At 38.2% G+C, this 17,738-nt stretch overlaps 3 protein-coding genes across 7 annotated transcripts; 1 reads left to right on the forward strand and 2 right to left on the reverse strand.

Annotated features, from left to right (window-relative positions):
- Nucleotides 1-559: 559 nt before the first annotated feature.
- On the reverse strand, nt 560-3,988 carry LOC147319450 (serum paraoxonase/arylesterase 2-like). 2 transcript variants are annotated; one of them, XM_086312110.1, is made up of 9 exons: nt 3,859-3,988; nt 3,704-3,774; nt 3,559-3,614; nt 3,225-3,387; nt 2,703-2,829; nt 2,326-2,529; nt 2,158-2,239; nt 1,406-1,534; nt 560-1,291 (listed from the first exon to the last, which is right to left on the reverse strand). In XM_086312110.1, the coding sequence occupies exons 1-9, from the start codon at nt 3,933-3,935 to the stop codon at nt 1,130-1,132; spliced, it is 1,071 nt and encodes a 356-aa protein (XP_086168236.1). In that variant the 5' UTR covers nt 3,936-3,988; the 3' UTR covers nt 560-1,129. The 2 variants fall into 2 exon arrangements, 1 of the variants encoding a protein (XP_086168236.1); XR_015131549.1 differs by having other exon boundaries at nt 1,154-1,291; nt 1,406-1,557.
- Nucleotides 3,989-6,996: 3,008 nt separating this feature from the next.
- Nucleotides 6,997-13,446, reverse strand: LOC147319451 (casein kinase II subunit alpha-like). 2 transcript variants are annotated; one of them, XM_086312111.1, is made up of 15 exons: nt 13,306-13,446; nt 12,493-12,584; nt 12,090-12,166; nt 11,761-11,889; nt 11,555-11,666; nt 11,359-11,460; nt 11,218-11,268; nt 11,055-11,114; nt 10,867-10,950; nt 10,657-10,767; nt 10,441-10,542; nt 8,943-9,043; nt 8,703-8,851; nt 8,519-8,608; nt 6,997-7,849 (listed from the first exon to the last, which is right to left on the reverse strand). In XM_086312111.1, exons 4-15 carry the CDS (start codon nt 11,859-11,861, stop codon nt 7,734-7,736), a joined length of 1,179 nt encoding a protein of 392 aa, XP_086168237.1. In that variant the 5' UTR covers nt 11,862-11,889; nt 12,090-12,166; nt 12,493-12,584; nt 13,306-13,446; the 3' UTR covers nt 6,997-7,733. The 2 variants fall into 2 exon arrangements, with proteins under 2 accessions (XP_086168237.1, XP_086168238.1); XM_086312112.1 differs by lacking the exon at nt 13,306-13,446 and adding an exon at nt 12,711-13,240.
- Nucleotides 12,442-17,595, forward strand: LOC147319452 (uncharacterized). Of its 3 annotated transcripts, none has more exons than XM_086312114.1 (13): nt 12,442-12,605; nt 14,060-14,162; nt 15,361-15,461; nt 15,601-15,662; nt 15,746-15,784; nt 15,866-15,913; nt 16,066-16,113; nt 16,245-16,295; nt 16,384-16,422; nt 16,531-16,929; nt 17,014-17,052; nt 17,154-17,225; nt 17,422-17,595. In XM_086312114.1, the coding sequence occupies exons 3-12, from the start codon at nt 15,454-15,456 to the stop codon at nt 17,210-17,212; spliced, it is 792 nt and encodes a 263-aa protein (XP_086168240.1). In that variant the 5' UTR covers nt 12,442-12,605; nt 14,060-14,162; nt 15,361-15,453; the 3' UTR covers nt 17,213-17,225; nt 17,422-17,595. The 3 variants fall into 3 exon arrangements, with proteins under 3 accessions (XP_086168240.1, XP_086168239.1, XP_086168241.1); XM_086312113.1 differs by having other exon boundaries at nt 15,426-15,461; XM_086312115.1 differs by lacking the exon at nt 15,361-15,461.
- The last annotated feature ends 143 nt before the right edge of the window (nt 17,596-17,738 follow it).

Consider the following 17,738-nt stretch of genomic DNA (forward strand, 5'->3'; position numbering starts at 1 on the left):
AAGCCTAAGGACAACTTTGTGAAATCTATATCAGTATAGACAATGTTGGGACATCCTGCTAATGAGATGATGGATGGTGTCCTGAGGGATGCCCCCTCCCCTAGAGTACGTCGGGCCCTCAGGCCACCCTCATGAAGTTTAGTTACTGTTGTCCATCTAGTGCACCTGTTCTTAATCTCATTAACAAGACCTAATCAATATCCCAGAAGCGATGTGATGCTATAATCTGATTAAAAGGTGTTCCTTTATCTCTTTATTTTTGGGGCAGTGTGTATACAGTGGGAGAAACAGTTATGTGATTCCCTGCTGAATTCCTAAGTTCTGTCACTTACAAAGGCATAAACAGTCTATGCCCCCCCCCCCCCAAAAAAACCCCAAAACTAAAAAAACCCCACACTACATACAACTTTAAAACTGACCTGCATGTCATTGAGTGAAAAACGTATATGATCCCCTAAAACCCAGGAAGAATTCTGGCTCCCACCGAATGGTTGCACGCCCATATGGCACATAGATTACAAACACTCAATCAAGCAATCAATCACAAAAAGCACACCTGTCCACAGAATCAATTTCTTTAATTCCATCCAATCAGCAAGAAGGTGACAAGTGTTGGTGTTGTTATTTGTAGATGGAAGAAATATAAAATGACCATCAATCGCCCTCGCTCTGGAGCTCCAAGCCAGATCTTGCCTCATGGGGTGAGGATGATTGTGAAAAGGGTGATGGATCAAATAACATTCCCCCCCCCATGTTGACAAATGTGCATTTACTTACTGGGGACACAGTGGACAACTTCATTGTGGAACCACAACAAATATATTTATTAAAGTTCACATTTCACCTTTTATTTAAAGCCAAATACAGACAGTCACAAATTATCAAATTAAAAACATTATTTTCATAATTGTTCCAATTATTTAACAGTGAAGCAAATATCTTGATAGTTCAGTCATTTCTGTGTCTAATACCACTTTTGTAGGCTGAACGCAGTGCAGTATAAACTGTCCCAGTTGAGAACAGATACAAATATTTGTTTTCCCTTTTTTTTGTCCTTTTAAACACCTGAATTGAGATTTTTTTTCCCCTCTCATGTGTTAAAGTGAGTGGCAGTGTTTGCTTTCATCGTCTACTGTAAATCACAGCACAAGGCTTTGTGGAAAATAGAGCCAATGAGCAACTTCCCTCCATACGAAGCGGCTACCGAAGAGCCCATGATCACATGTCCATTGTCTGCATACACCTGTGTAACCACAGGCTGATCAGAATGAACATTCTGGATACGGATGATCTGCAAACATACAAAATCATAAGATGTTAAACATAATCAGATCAATCTCTACAAATGGGTGCATGTGCTGTTATATAGTGAGAAAAGAAACACAAATAAGAAGAAACACCAGACCTCTGATCCTGGTGGGTCTTTGGGGTCAAACATGAGAGCCTTCCATGCATTAGGGTGACAGCCTAACCAAAGGTCACCATTTTCAGGGTCAACCTCGACGTTGTCACAGAGTGTACCCACAGCAACAGACTGGTTAAATGTGAAACGAAAGACTGCAATTACACACACACACACATATATATATATATATATATATATATATATATAAAAGACTTTAACTCTGCAAGTACTTGCAGTGAGCATATTCAGCGTTTGTATTTTCTTTTAACACCAAATGTAGATATATTTAATACATGACTTTTTTTAGACTAAATAAATAGCACAATAAATTTTTAAGCAATAATTTGGGGAAAAAATGCTGGATATGCCAAAATGATTCAAGTTAAAACTCATATATGCAAATTTATATTAATTTTTAAATAAATCAGTTAGAAGGTTCAATTAAAAACAACAACAACAACAACAACAACAACAACAACAAGAAAAAATAAAACACTTTTTTTTTAATTGAATTTTTATGTAATGATTTTATCATGACCATAATTAATTTATGGTTCAGCCTTAGTTCAATTCAAGCCACAGACACGAATCCCTTGTGGCAAGAGAACTGAAAGGGACTTTGTAAATATAGCAATATTATTTAAAAAATGTTGATAAATTATCAAAGTATTTTTCGATGGATTTAAATTTAAAAAAAAAACTGTCAAAAAAGCAATTCCACACTGTTGTGGTAAGTCAGTTTTATTAGCTACCTTGACGTTGGCCAATGAATTGTCTTCTTTCCGCTCCAACACGTGCACTTTTTGATCAAAAAATTCTACGACATAAATATACCTATAAAAGAGAGAACGTTAAAATAAAGACATTCAGATATTTGAAACATATGTAACCGTGTGCAAGGGCCTCGTGATCATTCTTACCTTTTGTCTGGTGACATGTTGATTCCATTTGCAAAGAAATAACCCTCAGAGACCACTTTTACCTCCTCAGTACTATAGTACACAACATTAGCCCACGTCAGAGGCAGTAAAGGCTCCACAAATACTTTCAGGATTTCTTGGTTAAAATAGTGATCATTTGTTGCATAGAAGCTATCCACTCCCACTGCAACAATATCATTTACGCTAGAATAGAAAGGAAACAAAAAATGTTTTGTCGTGTTATTATACATTAACATGCGCATGATTTGTATGGAACTATATTATGACATGAGATGGTCGCACAAATATTGTTTAAGGCTGACTATTCAGTAAATCTCAAATGTCATTTATAACAGAAATTTGTCATATTACTTTACCTGTAGAGAAGTTCATGTTTAATGGTTTTCAGGTGCTCTAGGGCACGGTCCTCCTCCACAAACTTGAATAGCTCCACTTGGCTTTTTTGTTGAGGATGATTGACAACAAACAGGTAGACTGTGCTATCTGGAAAAAACAATAAGAAAGGCAGAGAACAACAATAATGTCTATAAGGCATGTGTGTGTGTGACTGTGTCAAAGTTGAGGAGCATGCAGAACTTGAAATTAAATAAAAAGAAAATTATCACTAGGCTTTGCAAACACACTCATGAAAAGCCTGGCTATTCTTACTGTACTTACATGGTACCACCTGTAAGTATCACAGCAGGTTTGACCACATGCTTGGCAAGCACACACAAGCAAAAGAAAAAAGTAAACATTGTCCTCAGTGCCCTAAGTTGAGCAATAAATTGCAAAGTTTACTCAAATCGAGGACATCAGACTTTTTGCCTTCCAGATGCCATTCTGTGGACACTTGCATGCGATGTGTGCAAACGCATATGAACTGTAGGGTTGTTTACCACTTGGATCGATGTATACACTGATGCCATGAGGGTTGAAAGAGTCAAGATCAAAGTTCCTTGGCATGCGGAGCTCTACTGGTTTCATCTGAGAATCCTGTAGATCAAGCAGAAATATCTTTCCAGGCACATCTGAGGAAGGCAGTCCAGGAAACTTCAGACCCTGCACACACAAAGCATGAAAAATACTGTAATTATACAAAGTGTAATAACACTAGCTACATTATAAATTCCTGATGTTATTAACATTCTTATTACACACGATTGCTATGGGCTTTAAGACTGTTAACCTAAGAGGTGGAGATTTGGCTGCTTTACAGCAAAAACAACTTACAGTGCTGATAAGGGCAAGCCCGTTTTCCAGGATCGTTATATCCTCCGATCCATAATCTAAAAGCACAATATTCACATATTGTTAATTTTTCTGGTTTCTAGTCTGCATGAAAGTATCGGCTGCATTTTCTTGCATGTTGGCTTACCCAGATTTTTGAGTGCAACACAGTTGGGGAGGTGTTTCGGGACGATCTCTCTAGTAGCAAGGCACCTTTTCCTGCAGAGTTTGCATAAAAAAAAAGTTATTTTGAAACAGTCCGAGCGCACAAAAGTGCTTCGACATGAACGCTATCTGTAGTACCTGAGGTTGATAAATCTCTCTCCTAACAGCACCGACAAGGCAGCTACAAAAAGTGAAATGTATGCGAGCTTTCCCATTTTGAAATCTGGAGGAGGAAAGGTTTTCAAACGGACTTAAAAACTGCAACAGCGGGGCGTTCCCGAAATGCTGCATTCATAACAATCCGAAATACCGCTTCTTACCATGTGAAATAAGAAATGCATCGCTTATATATATATCGCATTGTGAATCTCTAAATTTGATAAACACGTAAATTTGCTGTAGATCCAAAGAGTTAGCATCTAAAAGACAGATCTATGTTGTTTGTGCGCATGAAAGTTGGGTATTTTGAAAGTTGACAGATGTTGCATTTTTTGCCCTTAGTAGACCATGAAGTGCACACAGCCTGCAGGTTTGTTCCTAATATTCTAAACACATTCTACCAGCAGAGTTGCCTCATGATTAACATTTGGCCTCTTGACTCTGCACATGCAATGGAGTCACCTTTGTGTGTAATATGTACCTTTGTGAGCCCTCTGGGAACATCCAGTGCACCTGTATGGGATTATCTTTTAGTAAATTTCACTTTCTGTAAGGGGATATGTACTCACTGGTCACTTCATTAGATACACATTTTTAACCCCTTGTTAACAGCTAATGAGCAAGTCACATGGCAGCAACTCAGTGCGTTTAGAAATGTAGACCTGGTAAAGATGACCTGCTGAAGTTGAAACGGAGCATCAGAATGATGGAGAAAAGTGATCTAAGTGGCTGAAAGCGGCATGGTTTTTGGTGCTGGCCTGATTATTTCACTAACTGCTGGGATTTTCCCACACAACCATCGCTAGAGTTTACAGAGGATGGTTTGTAAAAGAGAAACTATCCAGTGAGGAGCAGTTCTTTGGGTGAAAATGGTCAGTGGAGAAAATGGTCAACACACAGCATGTTGAAGACTGAAGCACATGGGCTAAATCTACACTACTGGCTGCCACGCCTGTGAGCTAAGAAGAGGTGCAGTCCCAAGAAGTAATTTCCGTCACCGAAATTGCTGAATGCACGGGGGAAGGTTTAAAAAGTGTATTGACATTAAAAATGTCTTTTTCAAGAAAGATCTGGCCAAGATTGCAGTAGAAATTGCAACAAGTATAACCCCACCATTCTGCAAAGATATCTTATGAGCCAAAAGAAGCTTGGACTGATTGTAATGCAGCTACAAACACACAGAGTGATGAAGATTAAACAGATCGTTCTTTATTTTATATATAAACTCTTCATAAATCCTGCTGACTACAGTCTATTTACTAAAATATGCTAAATGATTACACATAAAAAACACAATTTCTGGCAGTTAATCAGTTGTTGGTATAACACATGAAACTGAAAAGAATATGGCATTATCAACATGAAAGCATGGATCCATCCTGCCTTGTATGGGCGGTTCAGGCTGCTGCTGGTGTAAGGGTGTGGGGGATGTTTGCTTGGCACATTTCGAATTATTGTTTAACTGGCACAGCCTACCTGACCATGTCCATCCCTTTATGACCACAGCGTGCCCATCGTCTGATGGCTGCTTCCAGCCAGATAACGTGCCGTGCCACAAAGTTCAAACCATGCCGAACAGTTTCTTGAACATGACAATGAGTCCATTGTACTCACATGGCCTCCACAGTCACCAGATCTCAAATGAATAAGCAACTTAATGTGATGGAATGGGAGATTCTCATCGCGGATGTGCAGCCAACAAATCTGCAGCAATTGCGTGATGCTCTCACATCAACACAAAGCAAAAATCTCTGAGGAATGTTTCCAGTACCTTAATGAACCTATGCCATATAGAATTTTAAGACAAAAAAGGGCTCAACCCAGAACAAGCAAGATGTACCTAATGAAGTGGCCGGTAACTATGCAAGTCATGCTGACTCACTCTCAGGTTTGCTGCTGTTGGTTACAGCATGATCAGGGCTGTGAATGCAGGTCCTTCCCACGTTTTAGACAGAATTAAAAACAAGCAAGCAAACACACAGAAGTCTTAAATAACAGTAATGTGAATATGAGTTGTGTATAATTATGGCATTGGATAGTTTTACTAATGTTTCTTAAGGTCAGCTATTCAATAAATCTCATATATAGCTTTTAGCAGGTTTGTAGTAGGTAAAGGGAAGTAGAGAAGTGTTTTTATGGTTTTCAGGTCCACGGGGGAAGTGGTGGCCTCCGAGCAGCCTGAGGATAGTTTGGGCCTGCTGTGAAGTGTCAGTTTAACTAGTGACATAGCAAAAAGGAGCGAGTTGACAGACCCCTCTGAATTCATAAATCAGGTGTGACTCTCTTTCTCCATGCTCCCTGCACTAATGGCTTGCTAAACTTCTCTCTCTTCCTGGCCTTTGAAAAATCTGCACTCACACCACAGTTTGGAGACTAATGTTTGCTTTTGTAATCTGGACAACCTTCCTCCCAATGCAAGGTTTCAGCATTAGGCTGTTTTTGAACCAGTAGTGAAGATAACCATTTAAAAGCCTTCTATCGCCACTCATTCACATTTTCAGTGTAACTGGACTGAAAAAAAGGACTATTTCTCTATTTTTCTTTTTAATAACAGCTACCCAAACTATGACTAAAGTGACTTCTTTTAGCCACAATAATCATATATTAAAAATAAGATATTGCCAGTTATAAAAACATGGGGTTAGCTTCCAAAATTAGCAGCCTGGTGATGTTTTTTCTTTTTTTTCATGAACAGAATGGCCTGCGATAGTCAGAAATCCCAGCCTAATTCATTGTTTTATTCCACACTTGCACTGGGGCGTGGTCCTCGACAAGCTCAAACAGCTCTACCTGGTTCTGAGAATTTTATCTGACAAATGATAAGAAAAATATAATATGGAAATAATCTCAAGGGGTGTGTGTGAGCGATTACATATGTATTCATTTGTTCTCTCCCACACAGAGGTTGCCGTCAGGTATTTCGAACCCTTACATTCTAAAAACACACCTATATCCACTAGTCCATCTAAAGGAAACCTAATATTAGGTGTAAATATTCATTCAAGTAAACTTTTCTTGCAGTAAACAATGACTATGGTGTTTCCATTCATTGACACATACCTACATGACCAGCCTGATGTACTGGTGTATATTCAATAACATGTAGGGCCTGCAAAACCCTGTTTAAATTGTTTATTTTTGAAGTTGTTTTCTGTAGGTGATGACCCCTCCCAACATAAAACAAAAAAGTTACAAAATTGTCTATAATCAAAATCATGTGTAAGAGACTTCATAAAAAACAAACATGAACACATACATACACATACAGAAGTGAAGTAACATAAAATTGGCAAACTATTGACCCTGTGAAACTCAGCATTGGGTGCATGCAACCTGACAGTAACTGTAGAATATCTACAAAAAGTCCAATTAAAGAACGATAGCGTCTAACAACTTCAAAACACCTACAACTCCTGCACGTTACATCGTGTGCGACCAGCGAGCGCTGTTGGGTGGGGCGCGCCAGATTCCTGACTCTTGTTTCGTGAAGTCGTGTCAAAGGTTCACAGTGTAATACAGCAGGATCCCCGTCAAACAGTTTCAAGAGCAAGACTGTATATTTGAAACATACAAAATAAATTTTTATTATCCATTCTCTTCAGGTCTACATCTCATTAGGATTTCTAGACAATAGCATTGTCAAGTAACACACCCAAATTAATTTCTAATAATTCTGACAGGTGCAACAATACATTTCTGTCAAGTCCAGGTGTCAAAATAGAACTGAATGTGAAAAGCAATTTAAATCTTCTTTGTTATTTTTCCAACATAAAAGGGGGAGCCATGGCCCCGGGTCGTAGTGAGAGCTACGTGGGTCATGGCCGTGGGACACAAACACGGGTGAGGAAGTGGCTTCAGGGCTGGGCCCCGGTGGCCGCAGGGACTTGTGTGGCCAGGGTGTTGGGGGCGGGGATGACGGGTGATCCAGCAATGTTAGCCATGGGCTGTGTGGAGGACATTGAGGTGATGCCTAGGAAAGGAAGAAGGATCATTAATCACCCAGAAAATGCACAATTACAGAAAGGAGGGAGATCAAAGAACGGGCATCACGATGGGCTGGATCTTACACCACAAGTAAAAATATTCATAATCACAAAGTTCAAGCCAGCTAGAATAATACAGGTGTTTTCAAAATGTTCCATAGTTATAATATACAATCAGCACACATCTTCGTACACACGCATGCTGTTAGGTTGCTTCAATTTGTTTCAACTGAACTTTTCTATTTTCAAAAGGAAAAAGTGTGAAGCTGTCCAGGTGCCATTCTGAGAAAAGTAAATATGAGCAACTCCTGCAGAGCATGCCTTAAACACACCTGCAGCTGATATTATTATGTACCAAAGTTACCTGATGCAATCTATAAGAAATGTTGCCACATTACTAATCAGAAAATCACAGCTCTAAACGGTGATGTACTTTATTAATGTTTTTTAACACCAGTGCATAACTTTAACTGCAGCCACTGTCAGCAGGTGCTCCTTCAAAAAAAAAAAAGTCACACCTCTACTTTACAGTAAAGGGCTAATTATAGATATCTAACAGAGGTCATCTATCTTCTAGATAATTCTTTGCAAAAGCATCGTGCAGCTAGCAAGACTGTTGTCTGTAAGTGCATGCCACTTTGAACAAGATTACTCACCGGCCATCATACTTGAGGAGCTGACTGGAGTGGAGCTGGCAGCCATCCCTCCAGGAGTGGCCCCCCTTCCCTGATCTTTTACGATGGGATCTGAGAACAAACATGTATGTAAGCAACCACAAAATGTTTAAAAAAAAAAAAAAAAAAAAGCAATACATGCAGAGACAGGAAATACAAGACTTACAGAAGTAAGGATGATCCATGGCCTCTCTGGCCGTGAGGCGGGCTTGATGGTCGTAACGCAGCAGTTTGTCAAGGAAGTCTAGAGCCTCTGTACTGACTAGGTGCTGGTTCTCGCTGTGCACAAACCTTTCCCACCTTTTGCGGGAATGCCTAGAGGCAAACAATTGGCCATTGAGATTTAGTCATAAGCCAAAACACTCAATGGATGCTTTATTATGAACAAGCAGCTATGATCTTTTACCTTCCCAGAATGTCATTGAACCGTGGATCCAGCTCAATGTTGTACTTGTCAATGTAGTCATACAGGTCCTCTGTGCCAAGTACTTTTGCAATTCGCACAAGCTGCAAAACAAAAAAAATTACAAATAATAATAATAAAAAAAGCAGTTGGATTACATGAAGCATTTGTTTGACCATGGTGTGTACAGACCAATAATTAATGGTGGGAGAGTACAAATACAGGACAACACATTTTGTTATATTAAGACTGGGCATGTTTGACACTCATTCTGTTCATTCTGCTTTTAATCATAAAACTTATCAAAGCACGCTTAAAGGAAAATAATTTAAAAACCTGATGATAGTAATTATTTAAGAATCAGACATTATTTTTATTTAAAAAAAAAACCCCAAACAAACAAAAACATGTGAGCACAGAGTGGAAGTAGTACAAAGTGAACACTTGAAATATAAAATGATGAGAGAAAAAAAACAAAAAAAAATAAAAAATGAAAATTTGCTACATCATACCAACAAAAAAAAAAAACATTAAAAAAACAAAAAAAAAACCAAAAAAAAAAAAACCATACAGTTCCAGTGGTTGATTTTCTTATCAGTCACACATATTTCCAGAAAATAAAAGCCCACGCGAATAAACGTGTAATTTAACCTTTTACTGTGATTCAGTATTTTTTTTATTAGCAACGACCAAAGGTTTCCTATTTATCGATGGTGGTTTACTTCAACTGGGTGGAGCATCTAGAGAAATGATTAACTGATCGTAGCACAGTCATCGTTATGATAGCTTTTCCTTTGAAAGTATATGAATCAACCTTGTGACCCTTAAACTGGTTTGAAATGCTACGACTGTTTCAGTAAGTAAGAAATACCGATATGAATCATCTGTCGCTCGCTGCATTTTGATATTATAATTCAAGAAATGGAATTATGCTAGATGAATTAATGCTGATAAATACAACTGAAAACTGCATTAGCAGGTGATCGAAAGCTAAAATGTACAAATAATCAAATATGGAATACTAACGTTTTATAAGAGAGGTTCAATAAAGGATCCTAACTATTTAGTTACAATAAAGAGGACTTGATGCTAGGCTTCAATTTAATGGACTACTTTAGCATCTTGACCTTAGTCCTAGTGTAGATAAGCAAAGCTCCTAACATAACTGACATTACAGACGGGATTAAACTGTGTCATGACGTACGTCCTTAGATATGTCGTCACGGCTTGCACCCTTTGTTTTTTTCCTGGTTCATTTAATACATCAAGCTGGCACAAAGTTAAGAATAAACAAACCCTGAAGCAATCGCTGCTGGTTTTCCACACAAGGTTATGATGACACCAGCGCCTGCTCTGAGAATACTAGTGTGACTGTGTAGAAAATAAAAATACTCTGTATTGTGGGGAAAAAAAAAAGCTCTGCAGCTCTATTTTGGCCATAAGGTCCCTGACCACACTGACAAGACTATATTTAAAGAACAAAAACAAAAAAAGATCATACCTGATCATAGTTGTCATGACCATGAAAGAAAGGTTCCTTCCTGAAGATCATGCTGGCGAGCATGCAACCCAAACTCCACATGTCCAAGCTGTAGTCATACATCTACAAATAATATAAAGACGGGCACTGGATTGAAGTGGCTTCCTGACTTGATTATATATTGAACACAGACATTTATTTGCCTCTACATGCAGATAGTAATATAAAGAGTTTCACCTGGTAGTCTACCAGCAGTTCAGGTCCTTTGAAGTACCTGGATGCCACTCTCACGTTGTATTCTTGGTTTGGATGGTAGAATTCAGCCAAACCCCAATCGATTAGACGGAGCTGAACAAGAAGAACAAGTCAGAATATGCTGCAATAACTGTATCGGGCTACAAGCCTAAGCAAATGATAATGACAATAGCCAACATAATAATACAATACCTTTCTATGTTCATGATCAATCATTACATTGTGTGGCTTGACGTCTCTGTGCATAATTCCCATACTGTGGCAGTAATCCAGAGCCTGCCATTAAAAATTTTTTTTAAAATAAATAAATAAAAAGATATCTAACGTTTCCAATATAACAGAACAGCTGGTGCAATCCACATGTACGAAAAACTGCTTACCTTTAAGATTTCGTACATGTAGAACCGTATGTCAAAGTCGGACAGAGTTTGATACAATTGCTGTAAAAGAATAAAAAACAAAACAAATTATAGGCAGTTTGGGGAAAAAATAGTAAGATTAACATTTCAAAATTAGCAGTCCACAAAAACACAACATCATTACCTTGAAGTCTGTGTTGTTGACATGTTCAAACACCAGAGCTGGGGTCCGTGACTAAAAGAAAAAGGGAAATGTGTGTTTTTGCAAAAAGTCTTTCGCGTTTAAAAGCCTCGAATTATTTTAAGTAGAAAAACAGAACATTACCACAGGGTCCTTGACGATATCTAACAGTGAGATGATATTTGGACCACCCCTCAAATTCTCCAGGATCTTTATTTCTCTCTTGATTTTCTTTTTCTTGACAGGCTATGGACAGGGACGAGGTCTCATGAGGCTTATAAAATCTCAACTGAAGTGACAAGGTGAAATCCACCAACAATCAATCGATAAACATCCATACCTTCAGTATTTTGACGACCACTTTTTCATTGTTTGTGATGTTTATGGCTTCAAACACTTCACTATATTTGCCTCTCCCTAGTTTTCTGACTAGCTGATAGTCGTCTTGGTTGCTGGGGAAAATTTTTTTTAAAAGTCAGAGTTAAAAACCTAAGGAAAAAAAACAAAACTAAACCAAGGTCACCAACAATAACCCCTTTTCCTTACCCCCATTCAACAACATGGGACTCATAGTCCCAGTATTCCCGAGGTCTCTGTGTGTTTACATCAGGGTAAACTCGAGAGCGGCTTGGAACAGGGCCAGACATATTCTACAAAGGGTCTTCTCTAAATCTCCTGAGATGAGACAGAAAAAGGACAAATGATATTATACAATAAAGCTCTATTAAAATCACAGGGGCACAAATGTGCAAGACAAATACATACTGATGGTTACATAAGCATTTTTGAGTACTGGTTTAGCATTCCAACTGTTATAAACAGCCTTGTATATAAAATGTTGGCCAAATATTGAAATATAAGACAGCACAGCATACCTGGGAGGTTTCCTCCAGGACAATGGTGAAAGGTGAACTGAAACAAAGTTGGCTGAAATGCCTCTACGGTAAGTAAGCTACATAGGAAAACAGACAAAAAAAATATACACATATATATATTGTTAAAAACCATACCAGTTCTTGGCATTTATTAAATATTACAGGAAGAAATGATGAGCAATGTGTAGCAAAAAGTTTAAGACATATTTAGACTCAATGGTAGCCTGATTAAAACTTTCAAAAGAAAAATGTGAATATTCCCCACACGCTACAGAAGAGCAGTAATAATATCTTAAGTAAAACAGAGCAATTTTAAAGTAAAACAGACACGTTTAAACAAAACTAAGGATAGCCCGGGGATGTCTAGTGTGTGGAAATGTGCTGGCGTATAAAATGGAGCAACCTGAATGTTAAATGGGGGCATCCAACCAGTCTAATCAGGAGGTACGGGATTCAATACAGTCATCACTGGGGGCTACACCAAGCCAGTATCTCCTGTTGAAACGGGGCAGAAATGTAGGTCAATTAAAATCAACAGTATCAATCAGGAAAACACGAGCAGTGTGCTAGCCAACGTACGCCAACCACTATATAACGTTATTAAGGTTATGTCAAATTTACGAGCACACGAAGAGCATCCAGTCGACAAATGATCTATCTGCTACGAGACACGCGTTTAGCTGGAGCCAGTTTGCCCGCTTAATACTTTGATGAAGAGGTGAAATGTGCGCACAAGCCTTCTGTGGCCCCACAAGGCCTACTGTGGAGCTAAGAGATAGCCGGGCAGCTGGCTTACATGCTAGTTAGCATTAGCTTCGCCAACTGCAGAGTAAAAAAAAAAGCCGGGTACAAAGTCACAACAAGCTCTCGACCACACTATGGGTCTGTAACGGAAAGAAAATAATAATTCTGCGTTAAAGTAGTAAAACGACTTCCCAATTGCCCATTATTAAAGTGGAACTTCACAAAAAGCTTCGAAAAAATATATTTCTTAAAGCTAAAAAGTGCTAAGCTAACAAGCTAGGGGAGTGAATAGCCAGCTTGGCTGGCGAGGCAACTGGCTGACAACGCCTTGAAAAAACACCCTTGAATCACTGTGATCGAACAGCAGAATGGCGTCGCGGCTGTGTTACTTATCCATAGCCTTTCCTCGTGTGCATAGCACCCACAAATAGCTCTAAACCAACGAATATTTGCGATTAAATAACCCGATTACCTCTCAGCGTTGTTGGGACGTCAATATGGCGATGCTCGAGATCAAGAGCTTAGTGCGAACAGCCTCTCCTGCAGGGGGCGCTCTCTCTTTTCCTTTTCATAGGGAGACTGTAACTCAGTCTGCCACCAACAGGTCTCGCTAGAGGAGGAAACTTTGATCCGGACGTCTCTGTAGTTAAAGCTTTTTAGTTTATTTAAAACTCAGTGTTCGGTTCCACAAGTAGACTAAAACATCCCATCTGTTAAAAACAAGTAAATGTATGAATATAAATAAATGTATTACTGTGTGCATAATATTGTATTTTGGCTTTCTTGTTTCTATTTTGTTTCTATTTTGTTTCTATTTTTTTTTCTAATATATCTCTAATTCATTTTTTCTTCCTGTACCTTGTGCTTTTGTAACAAGTGAATTTCCCCTGTGTGGGTTTAAGCAAGGCCTATGCCTATATTTATCTGAGCATCACAAACGGTTTACTTAATTCAGTACTGTTATTTTCACATCTGACATCGGGAAAATACCTAAATAATAAATGTAATCATTTAAGGTTGAAATTTGATTACTTTTCTTAAAGTGACCCAAAATACACGAAAATAAAACTCAAATATGACCTTCATTCATTGAGATTTTTTTTTAGGTCCACTAATGTGCGTCAAATCAAGGAAAATGTGTAGTAGGGAATTTTGAAACTGTGAAAATGTACATGCCATGTTTATCTATCACATGAATAGTCAGTGTTTCCTCCACATTTGCCCAGGTTTCTGCAGACAAAGGAACCTATTGGTCTTTGAAGGATCACGGTGGAATCGCCAAACAGCATCATAGTAAAACATCAGGGGGAATGATCATAAGTAACAGAGGTATGAGGTCTGAAATAAGGTGGGCATAGTGGTAGACTGGTTAACACTGTTGCCTCAGTGCAAAAAGGTTCCTGGTTCATATGCTTGCTGTGGCATCTCTGTGTGGAATTTGCATGCTTGATCTACTTCAGTGTATCTAGAGTGGGGTTTTTTCCCCCACAGTCCAAAGACTGTCAGGTTAATTGGGGATTTTGAATTTGCAGTCAATATGAAGAAGATAAAATACTTAAAGTGTATGGAATAAAGTTCTGTATAAATGTATAGTTAAAGTGTGAATTATAGTAAGACGAGTGATCATTAAAGCTATACTAAATATAAATGTGTGTACCAGCAGATAACACATGTGAGAATATCTAACAATAAACAAACTGTAATCCATCTATTCTGAACTATTGAAACAGAGATTAAAGGAGGGAATGCGGCAGAACAAGATTATAATGGCATGTGTGTGATTGACCTTTTATTGCTGCTTTGAACGCACAGACAAGTTTGCAATAAGCATTCTTTTGCTCTAAGTGTTCATTAACATTGAATAAATATTGATCATCTGTGAAACAATATTTAAGGATAAATCATTCATTTATTAATGCAGAACAGGTTTTGTATATATTCTAAATTGATCTGATCTGTTGTTCAAAATTTGTTGTAAACTTTTACTATGAATTCAAAATTGATCTGAATCATAATGTGAAAGCATATAGATTATGAACAATAAGGGTTAAATGTGATTTACATAATTTTCATGCTTTTAATATCATTGTGGTTGTACTGTAGAACTAGAGAAAGAAGGGATATATATGAAATTGCAATCTAAATAGATTCACCTGAAATCTTGCACTCTTCATGACATTTGTAGAACCACAATGAATAAATGGACAATGGAGAAACAATACATGTTCTGTGGCCATAGAATAGCCTCAGGGGCATTTCTCTGAAAAAAAAAAAAAAAACCAGCCACCTGTAATTAACACATAAATGAGGGGAAGACCAGTGGCTTCTGTGAATGTTAAGAATGATTGTTGTCATACTGAACTGAAATGAATAGGCCTTTGTAAACATATCAGAGCCTTTAACCTAATTGTTGCTCCTCTACGTGCCATTCACGCACTGTTCAACACAAAGAAACAGTCTTTGACTAAAACTCAATTTGATACTTCTTGTGAGAATCTATAATTAACTAAGGCAAGGCCTATTAAAGGTCACAAAGCGAGACAAAGCAGCAGCACATAAAAGCCACCTAACTGCACCCTTACTGACCAACAGTGGACAGACCCAGGACCCAAAGTCAGCAATGAAGATGTAAGTCTGGATGGATTTATTTTGCATTTTAAACTTCTGTAATTAAAGCTACTTTCATGTACTAGCCACAAATGAGATATTGCATTAGTTTTGATATAAGTATATATTTTCTAACTGAAATCTTGAATAATTTTTTCAGCCTCTTGTGTTGCCTGCTCCTGCTTCCGTTTGCAGATATGGTGGTGGCAGCTTCTATCAAAGGTAAACCATTGAAAGAGAGTAAATAATTAAATATTGTTCAGGAAACTGTTAATTTTGTAATAAAATTCAAATCTGTCTAACAGGGCAATCCCCAAAAGAAGATGTGTTAAGCTGTCTACATGGTAAGAACTATTCATGTCGCTAAACAATGCTTGTACCATTGTTTGAAATGATCACAAGACTTGTTCATTGCAAATTTGTAGATGCACTAGCACTTACTACAGAAAGGACCACACCTGCAGCCGTCACAGGTCAGTGCTTCCAAATGTAGCTTTCAGATGTACTCACATCCTCAAATTACTTTTGGTTCTCTATAAAAAAAATCCTGAGTGCATTAAAGAGAACAGAAACATTTCTAGTAATCGTGCTGTTTTTGTTGTTTACTTTTACTTGTTTAATGCAGCACAAAGGACCCCTCTATGTGGCACTGTGAATGAGCAAGACTCAGACGGTACACTTTTTTGTTGTTTCCTTTTTCATTTTTAAAGAGCATCTAAAAACACACTGAACAAAACAAAAGAACTCAAACAAACAAAAAAGCACAATTACTTTTTCAATAAATGGCTAAAAATTCATTCACAGATATGTCAGATGCCAAATCTACAGAGAGCTCTGAAACCAACAGATGTTCAGGTACGTGAGCAATTTGGATGATGTGCAAATTTAGTAAAAAAGAATGTAATGCAATATCAGTAAACAAAGACATTTTCTAATATTTCAGAACCTGATGCGTTTGACAAAAATGGAGATGAAAGCAGAGGTGCAGTGCTTTTAATCAAAATTATTAGCCAATTGAATCAAACTGTCTGTATCAGTGCGGTGAATGTGGTGATTCAGATGGCATAGCAATGACTTCCATTCTTCCTAGATGTATCCAAAGACCTTGACAGCGATGAGATCATGATTCCTGGAGCTGTGGCAAAAAATGAGGCTCCGTCAAGGAAGGTGACTGTAGTGGGCAAAGACGGTATGGCAGTGATGGATATGACCAGCAGCCTGGTTCAGGACCATGGGAGCAGGGAGCATAGTTTGATTCAAGGAGAACTCCAAGCAAGCAGAGACAGTGAGGAAGGAGGGATAACAAATGCTTGGGAGGGTGGCGGTCAAAGCACCAATCTCCAAAGGTGGGCCACACGAGGAAAAGTTAATGGGATGAGTGGTATGTTGGTCCATGGCCAAATCAGAGAAAGGCCAAATTGGGGTAGTTTGGAAGACAGCAGTGACAGCCTGGCTGGAGTCAGCACCAATAAACAAACGGACTATGATGGTAAGACCATATTCTGTATGACATATTTCCAGGAGTTATGCTGTGAGAAATAAAAAAGCTATACAATTGTTAATATTCCCACAGAAACCAGAGAATATATGAGCTCTGAAACCTATCCAGTTGGTAAGAATTTGTTGTTCTCTTAATTACTAATGTAATGCACACAGTGACTGTTTCCAGAGGGTTATATCAGTGTTTGTGATCCTATCTTTTCTTTGCTTTAGTCCCACAAGAGCACAGGCCCAGCAGCTTGCCCATTCCATCCAAGAGCCATGTCGTTTGATGAGCACACAGAGGTCAGTTTCCTCTGGATTTGAATCACATTTCAAGTATAACTCCAAGTAACCAACCTGACTTAGAAAACCACTGATGCCACATTGCCCGACTTAATTCCTCACATTTCCTTCACTTAAGATGAACCAGTTTTCTATATCTGGCTTGTGTTCCACATGTTCTGATTGCAGTTTTAACATTTTTCCTCTCTATTTTCAGATTGCATGTCTTCCTTATGAATCACGGATCACTGTCTGTTGACTCAGGAGACTCAACTTAAGACAGTTTGCTTCCACATCCGGATACTGCAGGGACTTTTTCTATCCAAAATTAGATTTTCAGCACACGTTTTTGTTCTCTGATCAAACAAACAAATGTAAAAAATAAATATGTTTTGATTTAACCTGTGCTGGGTGTGTTGGTGTAAGCTGTCAGAGTGTGATGAAAATAAAGCCAACATCAATTAAATCATAAATGAAGCAATGCAATTACTTTTGAAGACTTGACAGGATCTGTCTGAGCCAAAAATCTGGTTT

This window comes from Aulonocara sp. 'chitande type north' Nkhata Bay, linkage group LG11, assembly GCF_057382095.1.
Source record: "Aulonocara sp. 'chitande type north' Nkhata Bay isolate Kocher_YH1m ecotype deep benthic linkage group LG11, A_spYH_male_GT1.1, whole genome shotgun sequence".
In the NCBI taxonomy this organism is placed as follows: Eukaryota; Metazoa; Chordata; class Actinopteri; order Cichliformes; family Cichlidae; genus Aulonocara; species Aulonocara sp. 'chitande type north' Nkhata Bay.

Bases quoted from the DNA above. Each gene is read 5' to 3' on its own strand.
- LOC147319451 (XM_086312111.1), bottom strand. From the start codon at position 11,861: ATGTCTGGCCCTGTTCCAAGCCGCTCTCGAGTTTACCCTGATGTAAAC. The intron at 10,951-11,054 runs GTAAGCAGTTTT...TTTTAATGGCAG, and splicing joins ACATGTACGAAATCTTAAAG to GCTCTGGATTACTGCCACAG. The intron at 8,609-8,702 runs GTAAGTCTTGTA...GTTTGTTCTCAG, and splicing joins CATGGATCATCCTTACTTCT to ATCCCATCGTAAAAGATCAG.
- LOC147319452 (XM_086312114.1), top strand. The intron at 15,785-15,865 runs GTAAGAACTATT...GCAAATTTGTAG, and splicing joins TGTGTTAAGCTGTCTACATG to ATGCACTAGCACTTACTACA. The intron at 17,053-17,153 runs GTAAGAATTTGT...TCTTTGCTTTAG, and splicing joins CTCTGAAACCTATCCAGTTG to TCCCACAAGAGCACAGGCCC.
- LOC147319450 (XM_086312110.1), bottom strand. From the start codon at position 3,935: ATGGGAAAGCTCGCATACATTTCACTTTTTGTAGCTGCCTTGTCGGTG. The intron at 3,388-3,558 runs GTAAGTTGTTTT...TTGTGTGTGCAG, and splicing joins GGCTTGCCCTTATCAGCACT to GGTCTGAAGTTTCCTGGACT. The intron at 2,240-2,325 runs GTAAGAATGATC...TCTCTTTTATAG, and splicing joins AACATGTCACCAGACAAAAG to GTATATTTATGTCGTAGAAT.